Consider the following 27,776-nt stretch of genomic DNA (forward strand, 5'->3'; position numbering starts at 1 on the left):
TATTGTGTTTCTGGAATCATTCTCTTTTTTTTTTACAACAGGGGGTACTTTATTTATTATAATATACAAGTTTTAGTGAGTCATGTGACAGAAATTACATCACTAAGCTCCAGCTATAACTGATGACATTACTAAGAACCATTGATAAGGATGTCATTTACAGAACTGTATATTATGTGTTCATTAACACAGCAGCTCAAACATAGGTTATTAGGCATTGTATGTTAATTCGTTTAAGTTTCAAATTATAAAATGGACATTCTTTTACCAAAATGTCATCTCCACAAGAAACAACATCTATCAGGCAGATTTAAATATCATGTTTAGTGTATTCATAAGAATAACCAAAGGAAAGCACCAGTGTTTTGAAGGAACACTTCTGAAATGAATGGATGAAAAAATGCTATGCACAAATGCTATTGATCCATGATGGGGCAAACACTCAAACATCCCCCATTCACTTCTACTGCAATCACCTGTAAGTGCCAGTGCTATTGCTTGTCAAGAGGTGTTGAGAGCTAGTTGCTTGAAAATGCTGATTGCCATGTCTTTGAGCATTAACCAACCCTGTCCCACATGTCATTACCCTAAAAGATTAGGGCCATGATTTACCAACAGTCATGTAGGGTCAGAAAGTTTAATCTGCCCTTCTAGAAAAAGAGATGGTTTTATTCATTGAGTGGTAATGGAATAGTTTTGGTACAGTATGACACAGAATGGAAGCTATAGCAAAATTACATGCTACTTAACATCAAATATATAGAAGTTTTCATGTCTATACAGACATAAGACATCAAAAACCCAGGTGCTTAACGTAATTGGATGAAGAATGAAAGGCAAGCTATGGCAAGCTTTGATTAACCAGATGCCTTATGATGATATTTCTTTTAAAAGGATAACTGCAGCAGTCAGTTCAGTAGGAGCCTCCTTATCATAATGTAGCTAGAGATGTGAATATTCCAATATGCTTCATTATAGAGACGTGCACTGTATTTATTTGTATTTTTCTTTTAAGATCCTATGTGCTAAATCTTCCTGAAGACAATAATTTGTATAGATAAGGAAACCAATGTAACACAATTAAAGCCTTTCTGGTTATAATGTATAGTAAATTGTCTCTAAGAAATAGAAGGTACGCAAAAATCAAAGATATTTTAAAAAGTGTCTTTAATTTGATATCAGAGGTGACTACATCACAAAGCAGACTGTAGTGTAAGTAATAACTACTTGAGGTTAAATATTAATGTTACTGACATGTTCATATAACATGCCTACATCTACTAGAACAGAGCTTGTATATATTTGTATTATGCCATCCTCTGCAGACTTTCAGTGTCCAACTGGATCTCTTGGGATGGATTGTTGGTCTTATTCCATGGGAAATGCTGCTGTAGTGACAGGATAATCAGAGTGGGGCAATTTGGTTAGAAAACTGTCTGATAAAAAGGAATGCCCAAGGAGCACACAATGCTCAAGTTATTGTATTAAGTTCTTAATATGGCCACTGAGCTATTAACATTGAGGGCTGGGATGCAGCTGTCCGTGGAGCTCCAGCAGTTTTCTCCTCTCTGCTGGTGGTGTTGCAAAGTACAGAGTTTGTTCGGCAGAGTATTTTTCCTTGGGTGGCAGCACATCACGGTACTTGCCATCTCTCCAGTTAAAGTTGAAGTGCTCTAGTAGCTGGATCTTGTCATCCTGTGATGGCAGGCAGTCTAAGGGAAGGGTTTGTTCTAAATCAGGAGCCTGTATCTCTGGAAACACCAGCACAGCCCGAATTGCAAACCACCCTCCAAACTGGGGGTGAATACAAACACCAAACATCTTCTGGATAATGATGGGAGAGAAACAGAAATTATTTCAGTTTACAGAAACTAGATGAGCAAATTAGCAAATGGCACCAATTTCCTGTTTTTCATTCTGCTGGCCAGTAATTTCCTACCTGTGGCTCTAGAGCTACAACTTCTACCCCCAAGAGCTGCAGAGTTGTAGTTCTACACTAGCTGGAGAGGGCAAGTTGGGCCTCTGTGATGTGTGAGTAGTAGCACAAGATACACACAGTGATCTGTGATAAGACAAGAAATCCTATGTTTCTTTTGATAGAGGACTGTAAGTGCTTAAGGCTGAATTGACATAGCCCTTATAAAGCTTACTTAGTTTTTACCTTTCCTTCTCCTAAACCCCTCTAGGTATAACAGCCCCCTTAACTGCTCTCCATCGCCCCCCTTCACCTTTCCCTTCTCGTACAGCGTATTATATTAAAAAGTGGCCCTATTTAAAAACCTGAGCTAAAAAAGTAGAGCCACACAGCAGAGTACCTGGGCGCAATCTTCCGTCTATTCGAAAATGCTTTGGGTTTCAATGCTGATACAGATCCTACAGGGGCATGCACAGTTGGGGCTAGTTGGGAATCAGCTCCAACTGCGCATGCTCATGCAGGGTCTGTGCTGGCAGTGAGACCCGAAACATTTTTTGATGGATAGATGATGGCACCTAGGTACTGTGCTGCTCTGCTTTTTTAGCTCAAGTTTTTAAAGAGGGACACTTTTCAATGTAATAGGCTGTGTGAGAAGGAAGAGTTGATGGAGGGCAGTTGAGAGGGTTTTTTTTTTTTACCTAGGGGTGTTTAGTTCTACTTTAAAGAGCTTTCAATTAAGGGCCTCCTTAACTGAGTTTTCTTTTATTAGGCAAAATTATTTTTGGGGTTGACATGTACTTTAAGTATGCAGTGCAGTTTTAGACTCAAGTCCTTAAGAAAGGTTAATGAGCTGGAGAGTGCAGAGACATGAAACTAAACTGTCAAGATTTAAATGATGAGGGTAGGGCTTGTTTTTTTCTGGAGAAAAGACGCTATGGTACATAAAGTACATTATTGTGGATTATAGACAAATTGCGGAAGATCTTTTTTCCCCATAGAAAAGATAAATGCACCAAAGGCCACCCCTTTGATTTGAGAAGTTGAAATGTTATTTGAAGCTGATGGTTCTTCACGGTGAGGGCAGTGAGGTTGTGGAATGCCCTGTGGGTAATTGTGTAATGCAGATTGTATTAATGCCTTTAACAGTGACAAAGTATTTCCTTAATAAAGTTATGGTGGTTATAAGAGCTACAGTTAGTTACTGTACAGAATAGATATAGTTTATATACGAGTGACAGGTCAGTATAATTATGTGTGTAAATATGCACTGGTGCTTGTTTGGAGGGGTTGAACTTGCTGAACTTTGATCTTGTGACCCTCTAACACAAACATTTTATTAAAGGTGTATATAGAACTACATATTTAACCAATCATTAAAATAAATATAACCACAAAGTTCCTTTCATAAATACAGTCCGATATTTATGCCTAATGGACTCCAAACAACAGCACCATGACCTTGTGATGGAATCCTCTTCTGTTGTGGAGTGTTACTGACTTAACCCTAAATTAGAAAAAAAAATCTTGTCTCACCTTACTGCCCCAGGGATCCTGAGGTATATCCTTTCGCTGATAATAGTAGGCAGCTCCAGACACATGTGCTGCTGTCTGCATGAGAACTTTAGGGCGCCGATTAGGATGGAGTTCGTAATCATAGATAACATCTAATTTACCAGAGGGGTACCTCTGTGGAGAAAAAGCTTAGTATTTATGTTGTTCTTGTGCAATATGGTCATAATGTTGGACCATTATTAGGACCATATGCTTGACGTGTTTTGTGCCATCACGCCAGAAAGTGGCGTGATACAGCAGTGTTTTGTTTGCTCCGGCTCAAAAACTCTCTCATTATTGGATGGATTCGCTGTCTGGGTTCCAGCGGTGCGTGAGCACACACTGACTGTCCAGTAAGTACTCCCGTGATCTAAATTCTCAGCTCAGTGTTTTTTTCTCCTATGAGGCTTCTGATCATCTGAATAAGAGAAATATGGGGAGACTTAAGGTCACTATTGAGACAACTGAAGGTATGCCTGCAGCTTGAGAACTCTTTATTAGCCTTTCCTTCTCCTTTAAAGAAGAGAAGAACAGTAAATATATAGTCACTTTACTTGCTTGTATTAAGATGCTTCTTTTTTTTTTCTTTTTTTTTTTTAAACTGGTGAAAACTATACCCCCAAACAATGTAGGTCTCAATTATATAAACCAGCTCATATGTAAAACCCTGTTTCATCTAAATAAACCATTTTTATAAAAATTTACTTTTTTAGTAGTATGTGCTATTGGGTAATCCACCTCCTGGTATCCTAGGATTTACAGTGCACACAAACAAGCCAAGGCGCACACACACATGCTAGGCCCCATCAGCCAATTAATAGACAGAGTTCTGTCTTTTACTGCCACACTACATCCTGTATTATTTCTGGTCATGTGATCTCTGAGGGACCATCACTAAATGGTGGCTCAAGGGAAAAGATATAAAATAGCAATATTTACTGATTTATATATTCCAGTTTGGCGAGATTCTGTAAAAGACACCTATTATCTTTAAACTGCTTCCCCCACCAGAGGTGCAGGCCAATAGAGCCTGCACTCCGCTTGGAGGAAACAATATTCTTTTTTTAAATACAGCCCCCTACAGTGCTAGGCTGCCTGCACTGAGAGGGAGCTCCTGGTTTGGGGAGCTATGTTGTGGCACTTGCATGTGCATAATAAGCAATTGCCACAACTCACACATTATGTGCATGCGTGTGATGTAGAAGGGTGAGTCGCATCCACCGCTCATGCTGAATGAAAAATTAATATATATATAAAATGTCTCACCTCTTTTACTAAAGACATGTGATATGCTACACACTGATCAATGGGATCGATAATATTCTGCAGCATGTGATGTCTAAGGAATGGTTTAAAGGCTTTCTCAAACATGGAAGGGGTGCTGAGGACAACAAATGCCAGGGTGTCGTTTGGGTAGGAAAGATGGAAGGCTGGCTCCAACACTGCATTGTACCAGCCAATCTGTTTAAAAATAAAATAAAACCAGTAATTAAAGACTGTATGAATGCAGCCAGTTTTGACCTAATAAATAGGCCATACTGTCCAGGATCAAAACAACAGGGCTTATGTACTTCTGCAAGTTCAGTTGCAGTTCCCAGTCAGCTTTGTGTAAAAAAATCAGGTACTTGAATTACCATGTAATCCTCGCACTTCAGTATATTTGTTCTTGGTGCCGCTCAGTCCCTCCGCCGAATCAATGCGAATTGAGCGCTGCTGCACCTGTTGATGCAGGGAAATCCTGGAGCTCATGCCTGCTCAGGTGGAGAAAATTTTCCTGCATCAACAGGTCTAATCATGAGATATTTCCTGTTTGTACAAAAGGTACAACTAAAACACAATTTTTTAAATATCACATGGACAGCTAACTCCATGCGTCTTGACACAAACATTTTAGTTTCACTTTACTACATAAATGGATGGTTTGCTGACCTACCAATGCATCTGTACAAAATGATTAGACAACTTGCAGGCACACCCAACATCTCTAAATAATTTCACTCCAGTGCTTAGTGCTGGGAGGATTCTGCTCCCAACTTCAATACTCAGTAGTAGGGGATGTGCCTCTTTATCAGGTTTCAATGAAGGTCAATCCCCCCAAATGTTGTGTGCAGCCTGTTTGACACAATAAACACAAGGAACCACACCATGGAAGAGCAATTCTGTACATAATATTAAGACAGTGTTGTGCAGTCAGTAGGAATACTGTGCTCATTAATGAAGGAAGCAGTGAAATACTTATAACACTTGGACATTTTAAAAGCCAACCATTTCCTACAACTGACACATGCCTAGGAACATATGGCAACTACAAGTAAACACACAAGGTGACTCCATATTTAAGGTCACGCACGTTAAAATGAGGTAACAAGAACGTATAATACCTGGAAAGGATACACCTCAAACCCAAATGGAAGTAACGTTTCCTGCAGCAGCTGCTGAAACTCCACATGGGTTGTCATATTATTAGGCTAACAGCACACACGCCGTATCCATTCCAAACTTCCGCCTTCGCGCGTTGGCTCCTGGGAGCATCTGCTGAATGCTGCAGGGTTTGTTCCTTGCACGGATAATTAATAAAAAAAACACAAAAGTGTTACTTACACGGCAAATAGCAGCATAGAGCGCCGGCAGCGGTAGGAAATTGTTGTTATCTCGTTTTTAGTCACAGCACCATAGGGTCCTTAAGGTACTACAACTCCCAAAATGCCTCACGCGAGGTCGTTACAGTGCGAGTGGGCGGGACATCGGTACCTAGGTTACTGTTTAAATGATCTAAGTTGGCGGAGAGGCGAGAGGTAAGTGGTAAATGATCTGGGCTTTTTTAAGCTGCTGTATATTTTGTTTGTAGTGCGTAGGGGCTCAGGCTCTCAGTAAAGCTGATTTATAGAATAATTACGCCTTTTATGACCGCAAATCCTCTATTACGCCTTGGATGAGAGTGTTAGTGCGGCGATTGCCGGAGAGCCAAGTATTGCAAGATGCTATGGCAATGTTTTTTGCGCCCAATGCGCACATCCTTGATATGTTGCATCTTGTTGTTTGCAAGTGTGAATTATTGCAACATACCCAATAAAATAACAGCTTGAAAAGGCCCTGCTTGTAACAGTAATGTCTCACCTACTGCTTTCTAGCTGTAAACTTACATTTCCAGCCTCCCAACAACAGTCAAAGGCTTTGTGGGATAGGAGAGGTATAGTACAACAACAGCATGAGGGCTGTAGGTCGGATATTGCCTACTGGCCTAAAAGGGTTGGAAATGGGAAACTCCGGGTAGCAGTGATTTTGTTGTGTAGCAGTGAGCTGCTAGGTGTCTCTCTGTTTCAGGTATCCCTGTAAGTGACAATGAGCTGGGACACACAGTTGAATTCCATTCTGACTGCAACTGAAAGCAACATGGCCAAAATAAAGGTTAGTAAGCATTCTGCAGCGACATTCCCTGCGACATTCTCCATATTGCTGAGGCTCGTGGGAAACAACATTGCAGGGCTTAGTGGTTGAGTGTCTCAGCAAAGATTTCAGCACACTTCTGTACATTGTCTCTAGGTAGGAACTGTACTGTGCAAGGCTAAAATCTCTGTAGTCCTGCAATAGGAACCTTAAGCCCGGCGTGGGACATATATGTGCCTATATATGGGGCCGCACATATACCCATAAGAAAGTGGTGGAAATATTACATTTAATGTGAGTATGCTGGAATTTCAGCACAGCCCTGTATTGGACATCTACTGTACATTTGTGTATGTATGTAAATGGCAACATTGGAAGAAACACGTGAGTGCAGCGGCTTCAGCACAACATTGCATAATAAAGTTACTTTATCCCCAGCTTTTGTCACATTCCACACTGAAAAGACACAGTGGTTGCTGTTCCATCTCATATATCTCAGGCCCATAACAGAAAATGCTATCTTATATAAAAAATACTTTATTATAGAGTGCTTCCCCCCCCCCCCCCAAAAAAAAAAAATTGCATGATTTCTGGTGCAATTGCCTTTTTCCCACTTGCACTTTCTTTCAGAAACCCAACTGCTTTGTGGGAATTCCACAGGTACCAGACCCAATACAGTTTTTTTTTCAATTTAGAATGCACTTCTACCCACCCCAAATTTTCTCAGTATTCAGACACACATGCTGAGGGTGGTGGGTTCAAGGTGCAGCTGAGCAGTGTTGGACTGGCCTACCAGGATACCAGGAAAACTCCCAGTGGGCCCAGGTGTCAGTGGGCCCTCCTGCTCCTGACCATTTGGCCTGCTTCATGATTATTCCCTATTTCTGAATGGGAACAAAGAGGAGAAATAGATGGAAGGATAGATGCTAGCATGTAAATACAAGATACTAGGAGAATAAAGATGTTGGGTGAGCAAAGGAGAAAAACAGTTTGGAGAGTGGGCCCATGGTCTAAGGTTTTCTGGTGGGCCCGTGGGGTCCCAGTCCGACACTGCAGCTGAGCCCTTTGTTTAACCACCTGCCATAGACTGGTGCTAAGGGCAGGGCTACCTTGCACTCAACAGTGGTTCAATCTGCACTTCCTGCTGGATTTTTAATCTGCCATAAATTGCAGAGAATTAGAGTGTAGCTTCTGAAAATAACTGAGAATTGCTGTACCACTGTCACTGTAAAATTGACAATTTCAAGGGCGGAATGATCATGTGCTTGCTGATCTATATGTTACTTATACATAGTTTACATTCTGCACTAACTCACAGTATTTTTCATGTGAATTCCAGGAGAGGCTGTACAGCAGAGGGGAACTGTCAAAAGGTAAACTTTCCTGGTTTAATATTACAGTAATAAGAGATGTTTCTTTTCTTTAATTTATAAAACCAATAATGTTTTATTATTTCCATTTTATTTCAGGTAATGTTTTATTTTTCAGTTTTCAGTACAAAAAACTATACGTAGAACACTAGACAGGGCAGTTACTGAAGGGTATGCCTCAAGTCCTGTTTATAAGACACAGAGGTCTATTAATGAAATATTAATATGACAACACATGCTTTATTGTCTAAAGCAAGCAGTCATTTCGCATCTGTTGTTTCATCAATGCAGTACCACATAAGTTTTTTTTTTTTTTCATGGGATATTATTTTTCGGTAGATAATTTGTGAGATATTTCCACCTAATACATTATTATTGCTTGATCTATGAAGCTACTGGCAAAATAATGTGAGTTATGTCATATATTGAAATACCATAGAATACACCTTTTATTTGTTTTTATAAACAATTTCACTTTTTAAAAAAAAAAAAAAAAATGCTAATGTGGCTTTTAACATCTGCTGTTATAGTTAGGGCAATGGGTATGCAAAGGGCTGTTGTGACCTGTGTGACTTTAGTCTTTGTGAGAGGCAAAACTCTCTGAATTGTCCTTCAATTCACTTAAATGGAAATCACCTATACCTGCATGGTATAGTTGTTTTTTTAGCATAGATTATTTAAAATAACAATCTGTCTAAACCAAAACTACCCTCTATTTTCAGGGGGTTAATTTCTTGGGGCAAAGTCAAACAGGATGTATTGTTACCCATGGGAAAACTTCTCTCCTCCAGATCTATTGCAATTGCTGTTTGAAACATTTTACATGTACCCATTACCCCAGATTGCCACATGTAAAGTGTTTACATGTGGCAATGTGTTCTAATGCAGTGCTGTCCAACTTCTGTGTGTATGGCACACACAGGCAGCATAGTGCAGGCAGAGTATGGCGCACACAGGCAGGGTAGGGCAGGTAGAGTATGTCACACACAGGCAGCATAGTGCAGGCAGAGTATGGCGCACACAGGCAGGGTAGGGCAGGTAGAGTATGGTGCACACAGGCAGCATAGGGCAGGCAGAGTATGGCGCACACAGGCAGCATAGGACAGGCAGAGTATGGCGCGCACACAGGCAGCACAGGGCAGGCAGAGTATGGCGCGCACACAGGCAGCATAGGGCAGGCAGAGTATGGCGCACACAGGCAGCACAGGGCAGGCAGAGTATGGCGCGCACACAGGCAGCACAGGGCAGGCAGAGTATGGCGCGCACACAGGCAGCATAGGGCAGGCAGAGTATGGCGCACACAGGCAGCATAGGGCAGGCAGAGTATGGCGCACACAGGCAGCATAGGGCAGGCAGAGTATGGCGCACACAGGCAGCATAGGGCAGGCAGAGTATGGCGCACACAGGCAGCATAGGGCAGGCAGAGTATGGCGCACACAGGCAGCATAGGGCAGGCAGAGTATGGCGCACACAGGCAGCATAGGGCAGGTAGAGTATGGCGCACACAAGCAGTATACAGTGACACAATGCTGGCACTGCTCCTTCAGTCTGCACAATAACTATATATTAAAAAACTTTAATTGCAGTACCACCTCAGTATATGTTCATTTTGTAGTGTGCAGGGTTTATTTGTCGGTTTCTACTGCTCCTACAGTCTGCCTGAGGTGTGAACAGGTGAACAATGTGGGGTTTACAGTCTGAGCCTGAGGTGTGAACAATACAGAGATTAAAAGGTGTGAACAACACAGGGGATTACATTTTTAAACAATACAGGGGGATAACAGCCTGAATCTGAGGTGTGAGCAATGCAGGGTGGCCAGTTAATCTCAGTACTGATACCATTTAAAGATTACACAAGGGTAAGCCATCAAAGCAGCCAGACAGGTGGGGGGCCACACAGAGGGGGGTCGCGGCCCACCAGTTGCACAGCACTGTTCTAATGGATCAAGAAGGGAAGGTATTTTCTCCCACCTGTTTATGCCCTGCAGGGGTAACAAAATATATTTATTCTGATAAAACTATACATTATTCTGTATGCTTCTCAAAAACAGATATACACTTTGATTTGCCACGTGTCAAGACATCGCTGTTTGAAGAAGAATCCTCTAAACTTCCTGTACCATATCTCTCTCATACAACTAACGTCAACCATCTAACCCCTTCTGAGGACCTGGCCAATCTAAGCAGCAAATTGTTATCCCAGGACAAGGTGAAGTACACACATCATTTTCCACTGAATAGACTGTTTCCACACATGAATCTTATGTACTATTGTTTACCCTCATGAATACAGGTAGTGTGCCCCTTACACATGGATAAAGTTTGGTGCCTTATTCTGAAGTGATTAAAATGGCCTATGATAGAGCCGTGGCCACCGATAGGACAAGCTTATTACATCCCACTGGAACAGATGGGGCACGCAGACGGGGGCCAACTAAGAAACTTAGGTTTTGTACTACTTATGGTCGTGGGGTGTATGATATCCAGAGGAGTGTGACCAAATACTGGGGCATTTTGATGCAGGACCCGGTGTTACAAAAAATACTGGACAAAACTCCCTGTTTTACATTTAGGAGGGCCAGAAATGTGGCCTCCTGGGTGTCCAGAAGTCTTTATTCTACAAAGAATGGAGATCAAGAAGCGACTTGGTTGCGCCACAAGGGCACATATAAATGTGGTAGAAAGAGATGCAAGGCCTGTGGAGTTATGAAGGTATCAAAGGAATTTACATGTGTTTATACAGGGCATACGTTCAGCATTCCTCAATATTTTAATTGTCAGTCAAAGGGTATCATATATCTTGCTACATGTGAGTGTGGTGCCCAATATGTAGGTAAAACAATTCGTAAGGCTGGGACAAGGATTTTAGAGCATTTATCAGCAGTGGAGAGAAATGACACCAGATCAGCTATAGCTAAACATTTAATTGAGATTCATGCGAGTAAGGGTAGAGTGACATTCCAGATTATTGATAAACCCAGGATAAATTGTAGAGGAGGAGATAGATCCAGAAAACCTCTCTCTCCGAGAGCCTTCTATCTATATCGCTTGAAAACAACAGAGCAGTATGGGGGTCTCAATAGGGAATGGGAGCTATCCTGTTTCTGTTGATATTAATAATGATTTTCTGATGTATATGCATATTGCTCAAGTTTATATATGTGTGGATATGGGCGGGATATGGATTCCGGCCGGGCACTGCGGTCTAAGGGCCATGTTCATTAAGTTGGAGCAAGTTATGAAAGATATATTTCACTGTTCCAAAATGTATCAATTTTCTATGGTTTTTACTGATTATCATCCTTATATATATATTTTATGCAGATTTATTGTATGGTTTTAGCATTCTATTCGTGGACCTTTTCCCTGTTGATTTATGGGCTTCATGTGTTTTTATATAATGGGTTTTTCATATATACACATAAAAAAGTTTTTCCACCTTCATACACTCTGTCGCACCTTAAGGGTTAAGTGGGGGATTGTTAAGTGGCAATGGGTGTGTGTTATGCCTATTTAAACAAGCATGGGGGTGGGTCACAATTTGGGCTTCTGAGGAAGTGGTGTTTTATCCACGAAACGCGTTAAGCCAAGGGATGAATATGCTCTGGTCTATATTCAATTTTAAATGATGGAAATAAAAGTTTGATTTTATCAGCTATCCAGTGCTCCGCTTTTTTAAAAATCTTTCTGCCTTATTCTGAGCATGAGTATTATCACTGCTTTGGCTTTCCGACTGCGGATTGCTTGTTATGAATAAGACTGGTGGAGTCTTTCTAGAGAAGCCATTGTTGATGTTCCAGCAACCTGCTTGAAAAGAGAACAGTTGCCCTTTTGGAGTACAGAGTAGTTATTGTAACACATAGAGCCTGCTGTAAAGTCGGAGGTTGGTTCAAGCCTGAGTGTCACTTTCTAGCAATATGCAAGAACATGTGTGAATATTTACTGTTGGCAGTTTTGAGGGGGAATAGCTATTTAGTCTAAACAGTTGTAGATATTAATCCAGTATTTGGAAAATGTAGCAATTTGAAGTGAATTTGTTTTCCTATAATATGCAAGTAAGAACACCTTCAAACAAATTATAACTCTCAAACTACCCTACTCTTCAGATGATTGCTTCCCTTCATCAGGCACTAGGCAGGCTGGAGCGAGACCGGGATCAGCAGCAACAGCGAATACACAGCCTGGAGGGTAAGTGGCTGAAAAATAAGTTAAACATGTTTATTTTAACGTACCTAATGGAATATTTTTTTATTGTTACTGGACACCATTTTGTATACTAGATTTTATTTTGTTTTGCACATATATACCATTACCAATACCCTTTCTCGAAATATTATAATTGGTTCTGGCTTTTTTTAGAGTCTAATCTAGAAACATTAGTAAACAACAAGCTGTTGTACATCTGTTCTGTATTTATAACTGTAATGTCACCAGGATTCCCCCTAACCTGCCCTTGATGGGGTTGTTCATCTTTCAATTAACTTTTAATATGTTTAATACATTAATATTCTGAGACAATTAGCAATTGGTCCTCATTTTTTATTTCTTATGGTTTTTCAGTTATTTAGCTTTTAACACCTCTCCATTTGATTTAGCAGCTATCTGGTTGCTAGGGTCTTTTTTTTTTTTTTTTTACCCTAGTAACCAGGCAGTGGTTTAAACGAGTGATGGGAATATGAATAGTAGAGGGCCTGCACGGAAAGATATGTAATAAAAATTAACAATTGCTAGGAATAGGGCATTCTATAACATACTAAAATTTAACATTACAGAGAACCACCCCTTTTAAAGGAGAGTAGTGCTAAACCACAAGTAACATTTAGAAGCAGTACAGTGTATTGAGAATACATAAATCAGTATGCACTGTTTGCTTGTATGGTGGGTGTTAATCATTCAGTTTCATCAGCTTTTGTTTCTTCCTCTTATATACTCCGTACACCTCTGTAACTTTCACAATCTCAGATTTTGGTCCTGTTCATTCTTACTATTCTCTGTCTTACCATTTTGTTCTATAGCTTTTAATCATTATGTACACATTGTTCCAACAGAGGACACATTATATGTATTATACCTTCTGAACAATTCTATCTACTTCTGAACATTAATTTTATTTCATTCCTTATCTTATCTGTTCTGCTGCCATATTCTTCTGCACACTCCTGTTCTGTACAATACATCACCGCCTGTTTCCATCTGCATTTAATGGGAGGCAGTTTTGTTGAAATATATCTTTATCGAATTTTACAATACAAATAAATTGGGGAACATTGAATGCAGAAGATTACATAGGTATCTCAAAAGTAGGATATAACTTTCCCCAAAGGGTGGGGAGGGAGGGGGAATATAAGAAAACGTTAGTAAAGGTAGAAAACAGGTAGAGCTGAAAGAAGGGAGGCTGAAACCTCTGTCTGGGTTCAGCTTGATGGCAACAAAAGCAGTGAGAACCTAAAAGTATCAGACAATGGTCTCAAGGGGGTGAGACAAGTGACATTTTAGCTGTTCTGTCCTCCATGTCTTACAAAACTACAAAATGCCCAGGTAATAAAACATTTGATATCACCCTCCCTGTCATTTTTCTTAAAGTGAAACTGACACTAAATAACTACTCTTCAAAATATTAGTATATATTAAAAGTTACATATAGGTTTGCTTTTGTAAGTAATTGACACTTGAAGTTCCTAAACCTGACCCTTTTGCCAACCTGACTGATTCCTTCCAACCTGTTAGAATTTCTAACACTTACGGACTATTGCAGCACAAATATGGCAGCCCCCTGCTTGAGGAACATGGGGGATTGGATAAGCATCTGGCAAATACTTTTATGGCAAAATGATCAAGCGCAAGCTCTAGCGAAAAAAATGTGATGAAAGATATTTAAAAAGTTCAATTTGTGGTGTCCGTATAGGAAAATAGCTCAAACTTTAAAATGAAACCCTTGCTCTAAAATCTCTGTAGTTTATCAATACATGCTGCTGTTACTTAATGAATCTAAATGTATGTGGCTGTTGGACAGATGAACTGCACCACCTGCAAGGAGCTCAAGTTGGTCTGACCGAGTCTGTACTTGAGCGGAAGGTAGATGGACTTCGGCAAGAATTATTTAGCGAATTAAGGTGCATTAAGGAGAGACTAAGGGACTACTCAGCACGGGAACCTTACCATGGGCAGCATTCTTCATCCAGCATTATACAGGAAATGACAGAAAAGTAAGTTTTACTATCCCATTTGTTAAATAACAGCCATGTTTTCTTTATTGATTTCAGTTTGTTTTAAAGCTGAGGCTGCCTGTCCTTGGTAAGGGGAAGGTCCTTAAAGGAGAAGGAAAGGTAAAAACTAAGTAAGCTTTATCAGAAAGGTCTATGTAAATACAGCCATAAGCAGTTACAGTAATGCTGCACTGAGTTCTCTATCAAAAGAAACACAGGATTTCTTGTCTCTCTTTTTTGTAAACATGATATTCCAGTGTCTGACTTCCTCTCTTAGAAAAATTCTTAATTCCCGTGGCCAGAGTCTGTGCAGTTCTCTTAGCACGAGAATGCTAAGAACTCCCTCCCCCCTCACTTAGGAATGTGTGATCTGAGCTATAATGTCTAGACTGCAGGCAGGAAGCTACTTAAAATGGCTGCTGCTATCTTAAGCAAACAGACAAAGCTTCTAAAGTACGGTAATGCTTTCTGCAGTATAAATATATTGTTCTAGGTGGCACTAATGTAGCAGTAAAATGCCAAAATGACTTTCCTTCTCCTTTAAAGGAACAGTAACACCAATAAATGAAAGTGTATCAAAGTAAATAAAATATAATATACTGTTGTCCTGCATGTGTAGCCTCTGGGGCAGCCATACAAAAAAGAAAAGGCACAGGTCACTTAGCAGATAACAGATAAACTGTTAAGTTCTGTAGAATACAATGGGAATCTAATCTGCAGGGCCGGAACTAGGGGTAGGCAGAATAGGCACCTGCCTAGGGCGCAATAGGGTAGGGGGCGCTACTAGGTATGTACCTACTCAGCTCTCTGCCTACCCCTAGCTCCTGTCACCTGAAAGAGTGGCAATGGGGTGCACTCCCCACTTGTGGCAATCGCACATTGCATCACCCCCACCACTCGCCTGCCCCCCTTCTTTCTGCTTCTCACCTCCAGGGCAATCCAGGGCAGGGGATGTGCCTTGGGCGCACATCGCGTTTGGCCCGGCCCTGCTTATCTGTTATGTAACCTGTGCCTTTTTTCCAGCTTGAATGGCTGCCCCCGTGACTACACAGCAGCTTATTTATATAAAATATAGTGTTACTGTAGCAAACACATACATTTTGCCAGTGCAGGGCAACAGTACATAATATATTAATTACTTTAAAACACTTTCATTTTTTTGTGACACTGTTCCTTTAAATGCTGTCTGAAATACATACAGCACCAAGCTTGTGTGCAGCTGGGGTTGCGTGGGCATTTTATGATGGGAGTCATGTTTCTTTGAGTTTGTATGTACTATATTCTAATCTAATGAGATTTCCTCAATGCAGCAAAAGAATTCTTTGGAAAGAATGTGAAAGCCTGAGGAGAGATATTGACTTCCTGCACCAAAGATTCCGTAAGTACACACAGCTCCATTCCCAAAATCACATTTGGTGCAATTTTTTAAATTCTCTAATGCAGTCTCTTTATGACAGCCTGTTTTTCCTTTTGTGTGACAGGCCGGCAGGAGGATGACATGCTGAGGCAGGTGTCAGAAGGACAAGAGGTGAAACGGATGCACGAGAGAAATGCAAAGGTGTGACCAGTAATTTTTGGTATTCTAATTACTAGAATGAATGTAGTGCAAAATGGGATATTATACTGACCAACTGGTTAAAAGAATGATTAATAACTTATTTTGCTGTGTAACACAAGGCCACTGCAAACCCTGCAACCTGCTTTGCAAAAAAAGTTTATTGCTCAGTAAATCCAATCAAGTATTCTAATCTAATGCCTATGATAGAAATACACAAAATGGCTACAAATAATGCTTTTCATGCAGAATAATTAAATCATCCTACTTTAACATTGGTTGTATATAGTAGGGTAAAGGTGTTATTGTAAAAATATTATTTATTTATTAGCAGAGTGTTGGGTAGGCTGAAAAGGATTCATCAGTTTAACAGGAACAGTAACGCCAAAAACTGAAATTGTATGAAAGTAATTAGAATATACTGTACTGCTGCCCTGCACTGGTACAACTGGGGTGTTTTCCCCAGAAACTTATATAAATAAAGTTGCTCTGTAGCAATGGGGGCAGCCATTCAAAGGAGAAAAGGCACAGGCACATAGCAGATAACAGATAAAACACTATTGTATTCTAGAGAGATTAACTGTTATCTGCTATGTAACCTGTGCCTTTTCTCCTTTTTTCCAGCTTGAATGGCTGCCCCCATGGCCACACACCAGCTTATTAATATAAACTATATTAGCGTTACTGTAGCAAAAACACAACTTTTACCAGTGCAGGGCAACAGTACATTATATTTTAATTGATTTAAAAAAAACTTTCATTTTTGGTGTTACTGTTCCTTTAACAATGAAATATAGAGTGCCAGTAGAAAGGAAGCAGCAAAATATTTTATAACCATAACATTGGGCTTATTCTGAGACAGCAAAAAATAATGAAGAGCTGAGATTAGAGTGCATATAGCCCAATGTTTACGGTGTTTTCTGTTCACTGCTGACCCATCTGCTATCCACCTGTATTTGTACTTTATACTTTCCCCTTTCCCTAAACTCTGCTCTTGGATTTTAACAAATGAAGAGCACACATCCCCCCAAAAAAACAGGGAATCAGGTGCTAATCCTTAAAGGAGAACTCTAACCCTAAACAAACCCTAAAACCAAATTTGTGTAGAGTGCCATATTTTATACAGTAAACTTACTGCACAGGCTACAGTTTCAGCATCTCTTAAACAGTAATGATTCTGACCTTCAAAGTATACAGAAGCTCCCCATCTTGGATTTTGTAAGTAGTGTCTGTGACCCTGCACATACTCAGTGTGCTTTGGGCAGTTGTTGAAAAGCTTAGGGGGTGACTGCAAATCATCAAGCAGAAAATGAGGTTCATGTGTCAGAAGCTGATGCTAGAGGGCTGATTATTAAAAAAATAGCACTGGTTTTTGAGCTGCCATTTAATGAGAATCTAAATTAATTACTAATCCCTGCCTTGTATTTATATTTTATATATACAGTATATTGTGAGCCAGTCCCTAAGCTCAGTAACTAACAGCAGCACAGAGCATGTGCAGAGAATCAGCAGAAAATAAGATGGGGGGGGGCTACTGGGGCATCTTTGGAGGCACAGATCTTCCCTGCTAAAGGAAGATTTATGTACTTACGGTTAAATCCTTTTCTCTCCAGTCGTAAGGGGGACACAGGAACAGTGGGGTAAAGGGCTCCTCCCACCAGGAGGCAGGACACTATAGTGATGTAAGAATTGCAGCCACTCCTCCTCCCTTTATCCCCCCTTGCTCAACGAGCAGCAATCAGTTAGTAACAAACTCAAAAACAGGAACATAACTTAGTAACCATGCTACAGATACAGCTGAACGTTTGAACTTAAGAGTTCCGGGTGGGAAGTCCTGTGTCCCCCTTACGACTGGAGAGAAAGGGATTTAACCGTAAGTACATAAATCTTCCTTTCTCTCACGTCTAAGGGGGACACAGGAACAGTGGGGACATACCAAAGATGCCCCAGGCAAGGGAGGGAGGAACTCCTTAGGGAATTACCGCTTGGAGGATTTTTCGGCCTAGGGCCGCCTCCGCGGAAAGGTAGGTATTGAATTGGTAAAATCGTGTAAAAGTATGTAAGGAGGACCAGGTAGCCGCTTTGCAAATCTGGTCAGCTGATGCAAAATTTCTATGAGCCCAAGAAGCTCCCAAGGCTCTGGTCGAGTGAGCTCGCAGTCTTAAGGGTGGCGTCCTCTTTTGAGCCAGATAGGCCCGCCTAACTGTCTCTTTGATCCAGCGAGCTAGTGTGGTTTTGGTAGCAGAAAGCCCCTTTTTGGGGCCTGAAGGCAAAACGAATAAGGATTCGGTTTTTCTGAATGGTTTGGTGCGGGAAGTGTAGATTTTTAGAGCTCTCACCACGTCCAAACGGTGGAGTTTCGACTTTCTCGTTCTGAGGGTTATTGCAGAAGGAGGGAAGTATGATTTCTGCATTAATGTGGAATGATGATGTCACTTTGGGGAGAAAACTGGGAATTGTGCGCAAGACTGCTCTGTCTTCCTGAAAGATTAGGAATGGCGGGGAGCAAGAGAGTGCGCCTAGCTCTGAAACACGTCTAATGGAGGCTATTGCCACCAAGAATACGGTCTTCCACGTGAGAAATTGAAGTTCCACCGACTCTAGTGGTTCAAATGGAGGTTCCAGGAGGGCCTTGAGGACAAGGTTGAGATCCCATGGTGGGATAGGATGTCGGAATGGAGGGACTAACCGAGAAACCCCCTGGAGAAATGTGCGAATGTCTTCATGAAGGGCCAAACGTTCTTGGAACAGGATGGAAAGGGCCGATACCTGTGCCTTCAGGGATCCCAGGCGTAGTCCCTTGGCCAGTCCCGCTTGTAGAAAGTCTAGGACTGTCGGAATGTTGCATTCCCTGAATTCCAGATGCTGCTGGTCACACCAGGAGCGGTAACAGTCCCATGTTCTGTGGTAGGCCTTAGAAGTTGATGGTTTTCGTGCCTTCAGCATGGTCAGAATTACTTCTTCTGATAAGCCTTTCTCCCTTAGAATTGCGGCCTCAAGAGCCATCCCGTTAAGGCGAATAGCTGAGGATTCCGATGCCGAATGGGACCCTGAGAGAGAAGATCGTCCCGTCGTGGGAGCGGTACTGGAGGTTCCAGGGAGAGGCTCAAAAGATCTGAGTACCAGGATCTCCTTGGCCAGCATGGGGCGACCACGATAACTGTGGCCTTTTCTCTGCGAATCTTTTTGAGAACTCGAGGAAGCATCGGAAGAGGTGGGAAGACGTAGGCCAGGTGGAAGCACCAGGGTATCGTCATGGCATCTATCCCTTCTGCCAGCGGGTCTCGATACCTTGCGAAGAATTTTTCCACCTTGCGATTGTGTCTGGTGGCCATCAGGTCTACCTGGGGTTCCCCCCACTTGTGAATGAGCATCTGAAAGGCGTCTTGGTGCAGTTCCCATTCCCCGGGATCCACTCGGTGTCTGCTGGGATAATCCGCTTCCCAGTTGGCTATCCCTGGGATGTGGATGGCGGAGAGTCGTGGAACGTTGTCTTCCGCCCAGTGCAGAATGGGTGTTACTTCTCTGTTTGCCGCCCTGCTCCTTGTGCCGCCCTGGCGGTTGATGTAGGCCACGGCGGTGGCGTTGTCTGTCTGGATGCGCACTGGCTTGTGCCATAGAAGGGACTGCCAAGATTGTAGGGCTAGGCGGATTGCTCTTATTTCGAGGAGGTTGATTGGAAGAAGGGCTTCCTCTGGAGACCACCGGCCCTGGGTTGACCTCCCTTGAAAGGTCGCCCCCCATCCCAGGAGGCTGGCATCCGTTGTGACTATCTGCCATGGTGGTTCTGTGAATATCTGACCTTGAGACAGGCGACTGGGGTTGAGCCACCAGTCCAGTGATCTTTTGACTCCCGTTGAGAGGGATATCCTCTGGTGTAGGGAGGTTCTGCGCCAACGCCTGAGGATTGTTGTCTGAAGGGGCCGGAGGTGAAATTGCGCAAATGGTACTGCCTCTATGGCTGAGACCATCAGACCTAGGACTCTCATGCATGTCTGGACCGTTGGGTTCTGAGATGCTTTGAGGCGCCTTATGGAGGCTTGTAGTTTTAACTGTTTGTCTTCCGGGAGAAGCACTCTCTGTTGATGAGTGTTGAATTTCAGTCCCAGAAAGGTCATTTCCTGACTGGGAAGAAGAGAGGATTTCTGGATGTTGATCGTCCAGCCGAATTCCTGTAAGCTCTGTATTGCTAATTGCAGGTGTTGTTCTGCTAGGACCTTGGAAGGAGCCTTGATGAGGAGGTCGTCCAAGTAAGGTGTTATAGATACACCACGGACACGGAGAAATGCTGCCATGACAGCCATGATCTTTGTGAATACCCGTGGTGCGGACGTAAGGCCAAAGGGCAGAGCGACGAACTGGAAGTGTAGGTTCTGATATGCGAATCTCAAGAACTGGTGATGTTGAGGAAACACCGGAACATGGAGGTAGGCATCCTTGATGTCTAACGATGCCAGGTATTCCCCCGGTTCCATGGCTCGGATCACTGAACGAAGGGATTCCATTTTGAAACGATGATAAGATATCCACTTGTTCAGTCTCTTGAGGTCCAAGACAGGGCGGTAAGTACCGTCCTTCTTGGGTACGATAAAGAGGTTCGAATAGAACCCGTGAAAGCGTTGAGAAGGAGGGACTGGGACGATCACCCCCGTGTCCGCTAGGGAACGGACGATTGCTAGGAAGGCCTCCTTCTTGGCTGGTTGCAAGGGAAGTTTTGACATGAAGAAATGTCGTGGAGGAGGAGAATGCCGAAACTCGAGACGGTAACCGTAGGATATTGTTTCCAAGATCCAGGGGTCCGTGGTGTGTAGTGCCCAGGTTTCTGCAAAGAAACGAAGGCGGCCCCCCAGGGTCCGCACCTCCAAGTTTCCCCTCCTGTAGTCAGGAAGAGGTGTTCTTATCTCCAGAGGGCTTGTGTTGGGGCTTCTTGGCCTGCCATGAGGATTTGCCCTTGTTGGGAAAGCGTTGCTTGAATGAGGTAGACGCGCGAGAGGGGGAACTACTCTTGAAATTGCGAAAGGTTTGGCCCCGAAAGGAGGTGTTTCTTTTAGAGCCAAAGCTGGGTTTAGGTTTGTTCTGGGGGAGAAGAGTACTTTTCCCCCCAGTTGCCTGTGAAATGATCTTCTCTAGCTCCTCCCCGAAAAGTCTGGATCCTTTGAAGGGAATGGAAATTAGAGATTTTTTAGAGCTAAGGTCGGCCGACCAGAGCTTGAGCCAAAGCGATCTACGAGATGCCACAGAGAGTGCTGAGGAGCGAGCCACCAATTTGGCCGCGTCTAATACCGCTTCGCACACAAAGGAATTGGCCTCGAGTATGTAAGATACTAACTGAGAAATTTGGGCTGGCATACCTTCTTCCTGTGTTTGGTTAAGGAGAGTGTTGGCCCAGGCCTCAATGGCTCTGCTAACCCAGGCAGAAGCCAGAATTGGGAGTAATGCTGACCCCGAAGCAGAAAAGGAAGCCTTGAGAAACCCTTCAAGCTTCTTATCTGTGGGGTCTTTAAATGCCGACGCATCGGGAACCGGAAGGGTTGTTGCTTTTGATAATCTGGACACAGGAGCATCAACCACCGGAGGGGTGCTCCATTTGTCCACAAACTCCTTTGGAAAAGGATATTGTTTAGTAAAGCGTTTGGTAGCCTGAAATCTTTTCTCAGGAGTCTGCCATTCATCCTGAATGACCGCTTGGAGTTGCTCGTGGGCTGGAAAAACCACGGAGGCCTTACTATGTCTCTTAAATAGGCCTTTAGATTTTCCTGTGGCAGAATCAGGTTCCTCAATCTGCAATACCTCAAGAACTGCTCTTATGAGGTGGTCTACATTAGAGGTAGGGTCTATGGAGGAATCCCCCCCCCTCGGAGTCAGACTGTTCTGACGAAAATACTTCCCCTTCACTGGCCTCACCCTCAGAAGGTGAGGGGCTCAAGGAAAGCAATTTTAGGGGGGCTTCCTTTCTACCAAAATCACGCTTGCGCTTACTTGAGGTAGAAGGTGCTTCAGCTAATTTGCCAAGCGTTCTATCAATAGAGGAGGCCAGCTGTGGTATGGATTGTAGTGATTGAGAAAGGCAGATGGCCCAAGCTGGCGCATCAGAGGAGGCCTGTGGGGCTGATATTCCAGACTGCGAGGAGCCTGTCTGTAATTGATCAGAGGTACCCGCTGAATGAGATTCAGGGGGGTCTGATGTTGTGGTAACCTTAGTGCTGCAAGAGGAGCAAATGGGGTTAGCCTGGGCCTCCTTGAATTTTGTAAGGCACTTGGTGCAGGCAAAAAAGGTAACTACCGTTGGGAGTTGCCTGCTTCCCCTGTTAAATAAGTCCCCCCTACCTTCAGCCATAATGTAGCGCGGGCTGGTGTGTTCCGATTGCTTGCTGGAGCAAGAGGGCCCAGGAGAGGGAGAAGCTGCAGACTTGCGTTCCCTGTGAGCAGAGTGATTTGGCGCGAAGGGAGAGGTGTATATCTGGGATGCGCCAAGGCTGCTTGCGTGCACTGGGCGCGAACCGATGACGTCACGCGGGTGCGCGCGTATTCGCGTGCGTGTGCGCCTGCGTAAGGACGCGCCTTCGCGTGCGTGCGCGTCTGTGTACGGGCGCACCTTCGTTTTCGCGCCTATACTGGAGATATAGGCGCGCAAACGCCTATATCTATATATGTTTGTATGGCTGAGGTAGCGGGTCTCAGGGGATGCGTGCGGCAGCTTACCCGGTACAAGAGCTGGTGCAATACACTTGTCTTGTATGCTCCCACTATGGGAAGCCTTCCTGCTCCATAACGCCAAGTGAGGGTGCACTGGAGAGGGAATCCATCGGAGGGGGCTGACACTTCGAGCACAGGTAAGAGGCTGGCTCAGGTCTCACCCCAGGTGTCAGTGCTAATCACCAACCGATGTTGTCCTTTGTAGGGCCCTCTAAGGGCCAGTCCTAACCTCCTGTGATGAGGACACAGAAAAAACTGATTGCTGCTCGTTGAGCAAGGGGGGATAAAGGGAGGAGGAGTGGCTGCAATTCTTACATCACTATAGTGTCCTGCCTCCTGGTGGGAGGAGCCCTTTACCCCACTGTTCCTGTGTCCCCCTTAGACGTGAGAGAAAGGGTTGTGGTTGCTTTGCGCTGATACAGAAGCCCAAAACATAATATTCAGTGTTTCTAGCCTACTTCTTTGTAAAGCTTTAGTTCTCCTTAAGGAGAAAGCCCATTAAAAAAACAACAATCAATATATTTTTGCTCTCTGATTTAGTAAAAAAAGTATCCAATTCAAGTTGGCGGGATGATGGTTTTTTTTTTCTATATAGGCCCCTAAATAGAAGTATATAGCCCTAATGTAAATGGGCAGTTGATTGGAAAGAACTGATCCAAATACACAGATTTTCTATTAACTGCAATATGTAAATCATAAATTATAATACTGCATTTACTGTTTTTAGATGCTGGAGGGTATAGTGAGCAATCACCAAACAAACTCTGTGGAACTGAACAGAACAAGGTCTGATACACAGGAATTGCAAAGATGCCTTCTACAGATCAGGTACCTTTCATTATAAATATTTACTGTGGTTTTACCGTCTCCCAACAGTCACGTGTCTGCACCATATGTCAAGTTTTCAGACATCCACTAGCACAAGTGGGGCAGTTATGATAAACATGCTGGGGGCAGTTATGGGTAGGAAGAATGTGAATTAATGCATGGCGGAGCTGGGGGGGAAGCAGTTCTGATATATTGCAGGGGGCTAGTCAGGAGAGACTTGTGCTGGACAGATACAGGGGGAAAAGCTGTGTTGATTGATGCAGTTGTGGGGTCATTATGGGAAGACCATTACAAGGGACAGGCAGGACAAAAACTGCAGAACTTATCGGGGGGAATTCACAAAAGTGGAGAGCCCTTTTTTGGAGTAAAAGTGGTGGGAAAAGTGGTGGAAAACACTTTCTCCAGATTCACAAACAGAAATCTGCCTAAATTCCGACTCAACCGCCACTTTTCTGTTTTTGATAAAAGAAAGACAGTTTACAGACACTTTTGTGAATTTGTCATTTATACAACATTTTAATGACATTTTTTTCCCGACATTTTTAAAATGGAGAAAAGCTCAGTGATCAATTCTAGGCTCTTCTGTTTTGTTTGGTTTCACCCAGTCTCCATTCAAACCTAAGGTAGGGCCCCAATTAGGGGATCGTTAACATATTAATGAGGATGAGCAGACTATTGTTAGGGGACAAGTTTCTGTCTAACCCTGGAACAATAGGTGCAAAATCCTGCTGGTAAAATCCTTATTCCATGTAGATTTTGGGTTTGATGGCACCGACAGATTTACTAAGAGCTAAAGGCAAATTCATAAAAAAAAAATGTCGGGATAATGACAAAATCTGAAAACTGTCTGTTTAAAAGACAAATTCACAAAAGTGGAGATAGAGGTTTGTGAATTAGGTGGAAAATCCGTCAAATCTTTCTCCACTTATTTTGTCTCAATATCACCACTTTTGTGAATTCCCCCCACAGTGTTGCTGTGTGAGAAGCTCTGTTAATCAGACTATGCTCCGTATTATGCTTGAATAAGTGGATTAATGCCTTTTACTCCTTCTCAGATTGTTTTAGAAGGGTTTCTGAATCTCTGTGTTTAAATCATTTGCAGAGGTGAAATTAGAGAACTAAAGGATAACCTGAGAATTTTGGAGCAGAAGATAAATGATGAATATTCAGTTCAGAGAGCTCGAAGTGGTAAGATTGGTTCACCTCTTCAAAGGGATACTGTCATGTTTTTTATTTGTAAATTACACTTTACAAAGCAAATAATTCACCATGTAAAATTTTATTCTTGAAACAACAAATGAATTTTTTTTAGCTGTAATATTGGTGTGTAGGCAGCCATCTCAGTGCATTGTGCCTGAGTCTGAGCTTTCAGAAAGAGCCAGCGCTACACATTAGAACTGCTTTTAGGTAACTAATTGTTTTTCCTACTCCCATGTAACTGGAGGAGTCCCAAGCCAGACTTGGATTTCTTACTATTGAGTGCTATTGTGATATCTACTGGGAGCTGCTATCTTGCTCCCTTCCCGTTGTTCTGCTGATCGGCTGCTGGGGGGAAAGGGGGAAGTGGTGATATCGCTCCAACTTGCAGCTCAGCAGTAAAGTGTGACTGAAGTTCATCAGAGCACAGATCACATAGCTGTGGCACCCTGGGTAATGAAGAATATAGTTAACCCAATGTGAAATTTCAAAATTAAGTATAAAAAAATGTTGTTTGTGAAAAACAGATTTCAATGCAGGATTCTGCTGGCGACGCTCTATCAACTGCTGAAAAATAAATGTTTTTCCCATTACAGCATTCCTTTAAGTCTCTTGGGACAGGGATCGAGTCCTTGATTTGTTAAAATGAAAACAACATTAAGAAAAAACAAGTAATGCCACAGGGTGTGAATTTGTAAATATTCCATGATAACTGGTGAGGCTGTGGCCACATCTGCCATAATTACAGCATTTATAACTGACTTCTCTTGGACACAATTCCCAATATTTGCCACTGTGGCAAATCCAAATCTCATAAGCATTAAGCTGGCCATGCAAGTTAACCTTGCCAAATGAGTGTATCTCTGTCCCATGTCCGAGGCCAAAGCAAGTAGATTTGATTGTTGGCAAGGGGGGGTCAACCATTTGATCAGATGTTGGCCACTAGCATGAGGACCTAATACACACTGATCATTTGGGCAAGTTGACCATATAGCTGCTAAATGCCTGAGTTGGCTGCCTGTGCATGGCTATAATACGTTATCTGTAGATTACTTATATACTTCTGTACTTTTATAATAATATCACTTTATGATATCAATGCATTTGCTTAAAATGCAGAGAAATCCAAATCATCTGTACGAAAAAAGAAAAGCACCAGGATGCCGTCTTTATCGTCTGCAGATGACACTGCCTCCCAGCTTAGTCTGGGTGATATCAGCTCTGAGGAGACGTCATACAGCCTGGACCTCCCTGTTTCTGCTCGCGGTACATTTACATAGTAACATAGTAACATAGTAAGTTGGGTTGAAAAAAGACATACGTCCATCAAGTTCAACCATAATGCCTATACCTAACCTGCCTAACTACAAGTTGATCCAGAGGAAGGCAAAAAACCCCATCTGAAGCCTCTCTAATTTGCCTCAGAGGGGAAAAAATTCCTTCCTGACTCCAAGATGGCAATCGGACCAGTCCCTGTATCAACTTGTACTAAGAGCTATCTCCCATAACCGTGTATTCCCTCACTTGCTAAGAATCCATCCAGCCCCTTCTTAAAGCTATATAATGTATCAGCCAGTACGACTGATTCGGGGAGGGATCATTCTTTCTACAGAATAATCTTTGTTTAAAGTGGAACTAACATGAAAAAGACAGCTAATCTGCCTCGGTATTAATCAAATATAGAGATTACGTCAGGGCTCATTTCTAACTGCATTACATTTCCAAAAAGTGACTATTTGGGTTTAGAAAGAGAGCAGGTTTTCTTTCTCCATTCCCTAAAAAAATTCAGGACCATTATCCATTTGAGCTAAACACTTGATTGGTTTTTTAGGTTTTTATTTTAAGCAAACTAAAATGATAAATCTACCTTTTTTCATGATAAGGCAAAAAGCCTGTAATCCAATATTAACCGAATGCCACATTTCCGATTATTGGTCCATAAACCTATAGGCACCTAAAGGAAAGTGCATAACAGATGTTCTCTTGCTATCTGCAGTGTCTAAAGCTGGCCATACACGCACAGATATCATCGTACGAAAGGTGGCTTCGTACGATGTTCGTCCGATTTTCGGCCTGTGTGTGGACTCCGAATTATCGTCCCGACAATTGTTGTACCATGACGATCGTTTAGTCTATCGGTCAGGTTAGAAAATTTCTGTCGGATGACGATAAAATCTGTGCATGTATCTTGTATGGGACGATAATTTGGGCGACCTATGAGATATAATGAAAATTGTGCGCATAGAAACGTACATACGTACGTACGTACGTACGTACGTGGAAAGGTTAATTATAAATTAATTTTTAGTTTATTTCTTTTAAGATTTAATTTCACATTCTTGCATTTCTGCAGGTTCAAGTTCTAGCAATAAACACAGTAGCCGAGAGAAGACGAGAAGCATTCTGATTGAGGATGACTTTAGTGATGATCTGGATGGACTTTCTGACAGCCCCCCAGAACTAAATTTCAGTGATCTTTGATTATGATGATTGCCAACACGAAGCCACGTACTTACCTCAGCTGATTCCCAAAGGCAAGGAAACCGTGATCTGTGCCGCAATTTTTTTTACATGTACAAATGGACTAGCCCTGTGAGACCAAATGGGGTAGGGTCTTTTTTCCACAAGGTTTTTACACCATGCTGTATATTTATAATCATATGTAATTTAAGTGGAAATCGTCCCATTATATAAAAACATATTTTAGTGATGTATAGTTTCAGGAATATGCTTTTTGCAAATAGTACTGCAGCTGAAAAAATGTGTGTATGTATATATAATATAGTTTTTATTTTTTATTTTTTTTTATTAGAGGTGATAACAACCTTGTAACCATTTTTGTGTTTTTAAGATATAAACTTTACAGCATATAAAAGGAGTCATGTTATTTGTTGTGAGTGAGGCTGCTAACCTTAACGGCGAAGACACACTGAGCTACTAGTAGCAGCTATTTTTTCACGGCTACTTAACTCCCAGCCATAGACAATACTGAGAATTGCCTCTGCTAAAACACACTGAGACAATTATCAGTAAATGATAAGCATTGTCTGTTTTAGTAGCCACAAGTAGCT

General features: G+C 42.3%; 2 protein-coding genes across 6 annotated transcripts; one reads left to right on the top strand and one right to left on the bottom strand.

The window, feature by feature from the left end:
* Positions 1-1,150: 1,150 nt before the first annotated feature.
* mmachc (metabolism of cobalamin associated C) lies at positions 1,151-6,043 on the bottom strand. 4 transcript variants are annotated; one of them, XM_012961147.3, is made up of 5 exons: positions 5,848-5,935; positions 5,101-5,217; positions 4,733-4,927; positions 3,449-3,601; positions 1,151-1,824 (listed from the first exon to the last, which is right to left on the bottom strand). In XM_012961147.3, the coding sequence occupies exons 2-5, from the start codon at positions 5,101-5,103 to the stop codon at positions 1,513-1,515; spliced, it is 663 nt and encodes a 220-aa protein (XP_012816601.2). In that variant the 5' UTR covers positions 5,104-5,217; positions 5,848-5,935; the 3' UTR covers positions 1,151-1,512.
* A 50-nt stretch (positions 6,044-6,093) lies between these two features.
* LOC100492755 (myosin-2 heavy chain, non muscle) lies at positions 6,094-27,592 on the top strand. 2 transcript variants are annotated; one of them, XM_002931581.5, is made up of 12 exons: positions 6,094-6,261; positions 6,791-6,874; positions 8,193-8,226; positions 10,275-10,432; positions 12,330-12,411; positions 14,237-14,429; positions 15,740-15,807; positions 15,911-15,987; positions 23,408-23,508; positions 24,611-24,696; positions 25,825-25,971; positions 27,059-27,592. In XM_002931581.5, the coding sequence occupies exons 2-12, from the start codon at positions 6,809-6,811 to the stop codon at positions 27,184-27,186; spliced, it is 1,140 nt and encodes a 379-aa protein (XP_002931627.2). In that variant the 5' UTR covers positions 6,094-6,261; positions 6,791-6,808; the 3' UTR covers positions 27,187-27,592. The 2 variants fall into 2 exon arrangements, with proteins under 2 accessions (XP_002931627.2, XP_031756797.1); XM_031900937.1 differs by lacking the exon at positions 6,094-6,261 and having other exon boundaries at positions 6,269-6,874.
* Positions 27,593-27,776: the final 184 nt, after the last annotated feature.

The sequence above is a fragment of the Xenopus tropicalis genome, chromosome 4 (genome assembly GCF_000004195.4).
Source record: "Xenopus tropicalis strain Nigerian chromosome 4, UCB_Xtro_10.0, whole genome shotgun sequence".
NCBI classification, from domain to species: domain Eukaryota; kingdom Metazoa; phylum Chordata; class Amphibia; order Anura; family Pipidae; genus Xenopus; species Xenopus tropicalis.

Coding starts and splice junctions, on each gene's coding strand:
- mmachc (XM_012961146.3), bottom strand. CDS start 5,925: ATGACAACCCATGTGGAGTTTCAGCAGCTGCTGCAGGAAACGTTACTT. Junction 4,928..5,847: donor TTGAGGTGTATCCTTTCCAG/GTATTATACGTT, acceptor ATTTTTAAACAG/ATTGGCTGGTACAATGCAGT. Junction 1,825..3,448: donor AGGATCCCTGGGGCAGTAAG/GTGAGACAAGAT, acceptor ATCATTATCCAG/AAGATGTTTGGTGTTTGTAT.
- LOC100492755 (XM_002931581.5), top strand. CDS start 6,809: ATGAGCTGGGACACACAGTTGAATTCCATTCTGACTGCAACTGAAAGC. Junction 14,430..15,739: donor ATACAGGAAATGACAGAAAA/GTAAGTTTTACT, acceptor TCCTCAATGCAG/CAAAAGAATTCTTTGGAAAG. Junction 24,697..25,824: donor AGTTCAGAGAGCTCGAAGTG/GTAAGATTGGTT, acceptor CTTAAAATGCAG/AGAAATCCAAATCATCTGTA.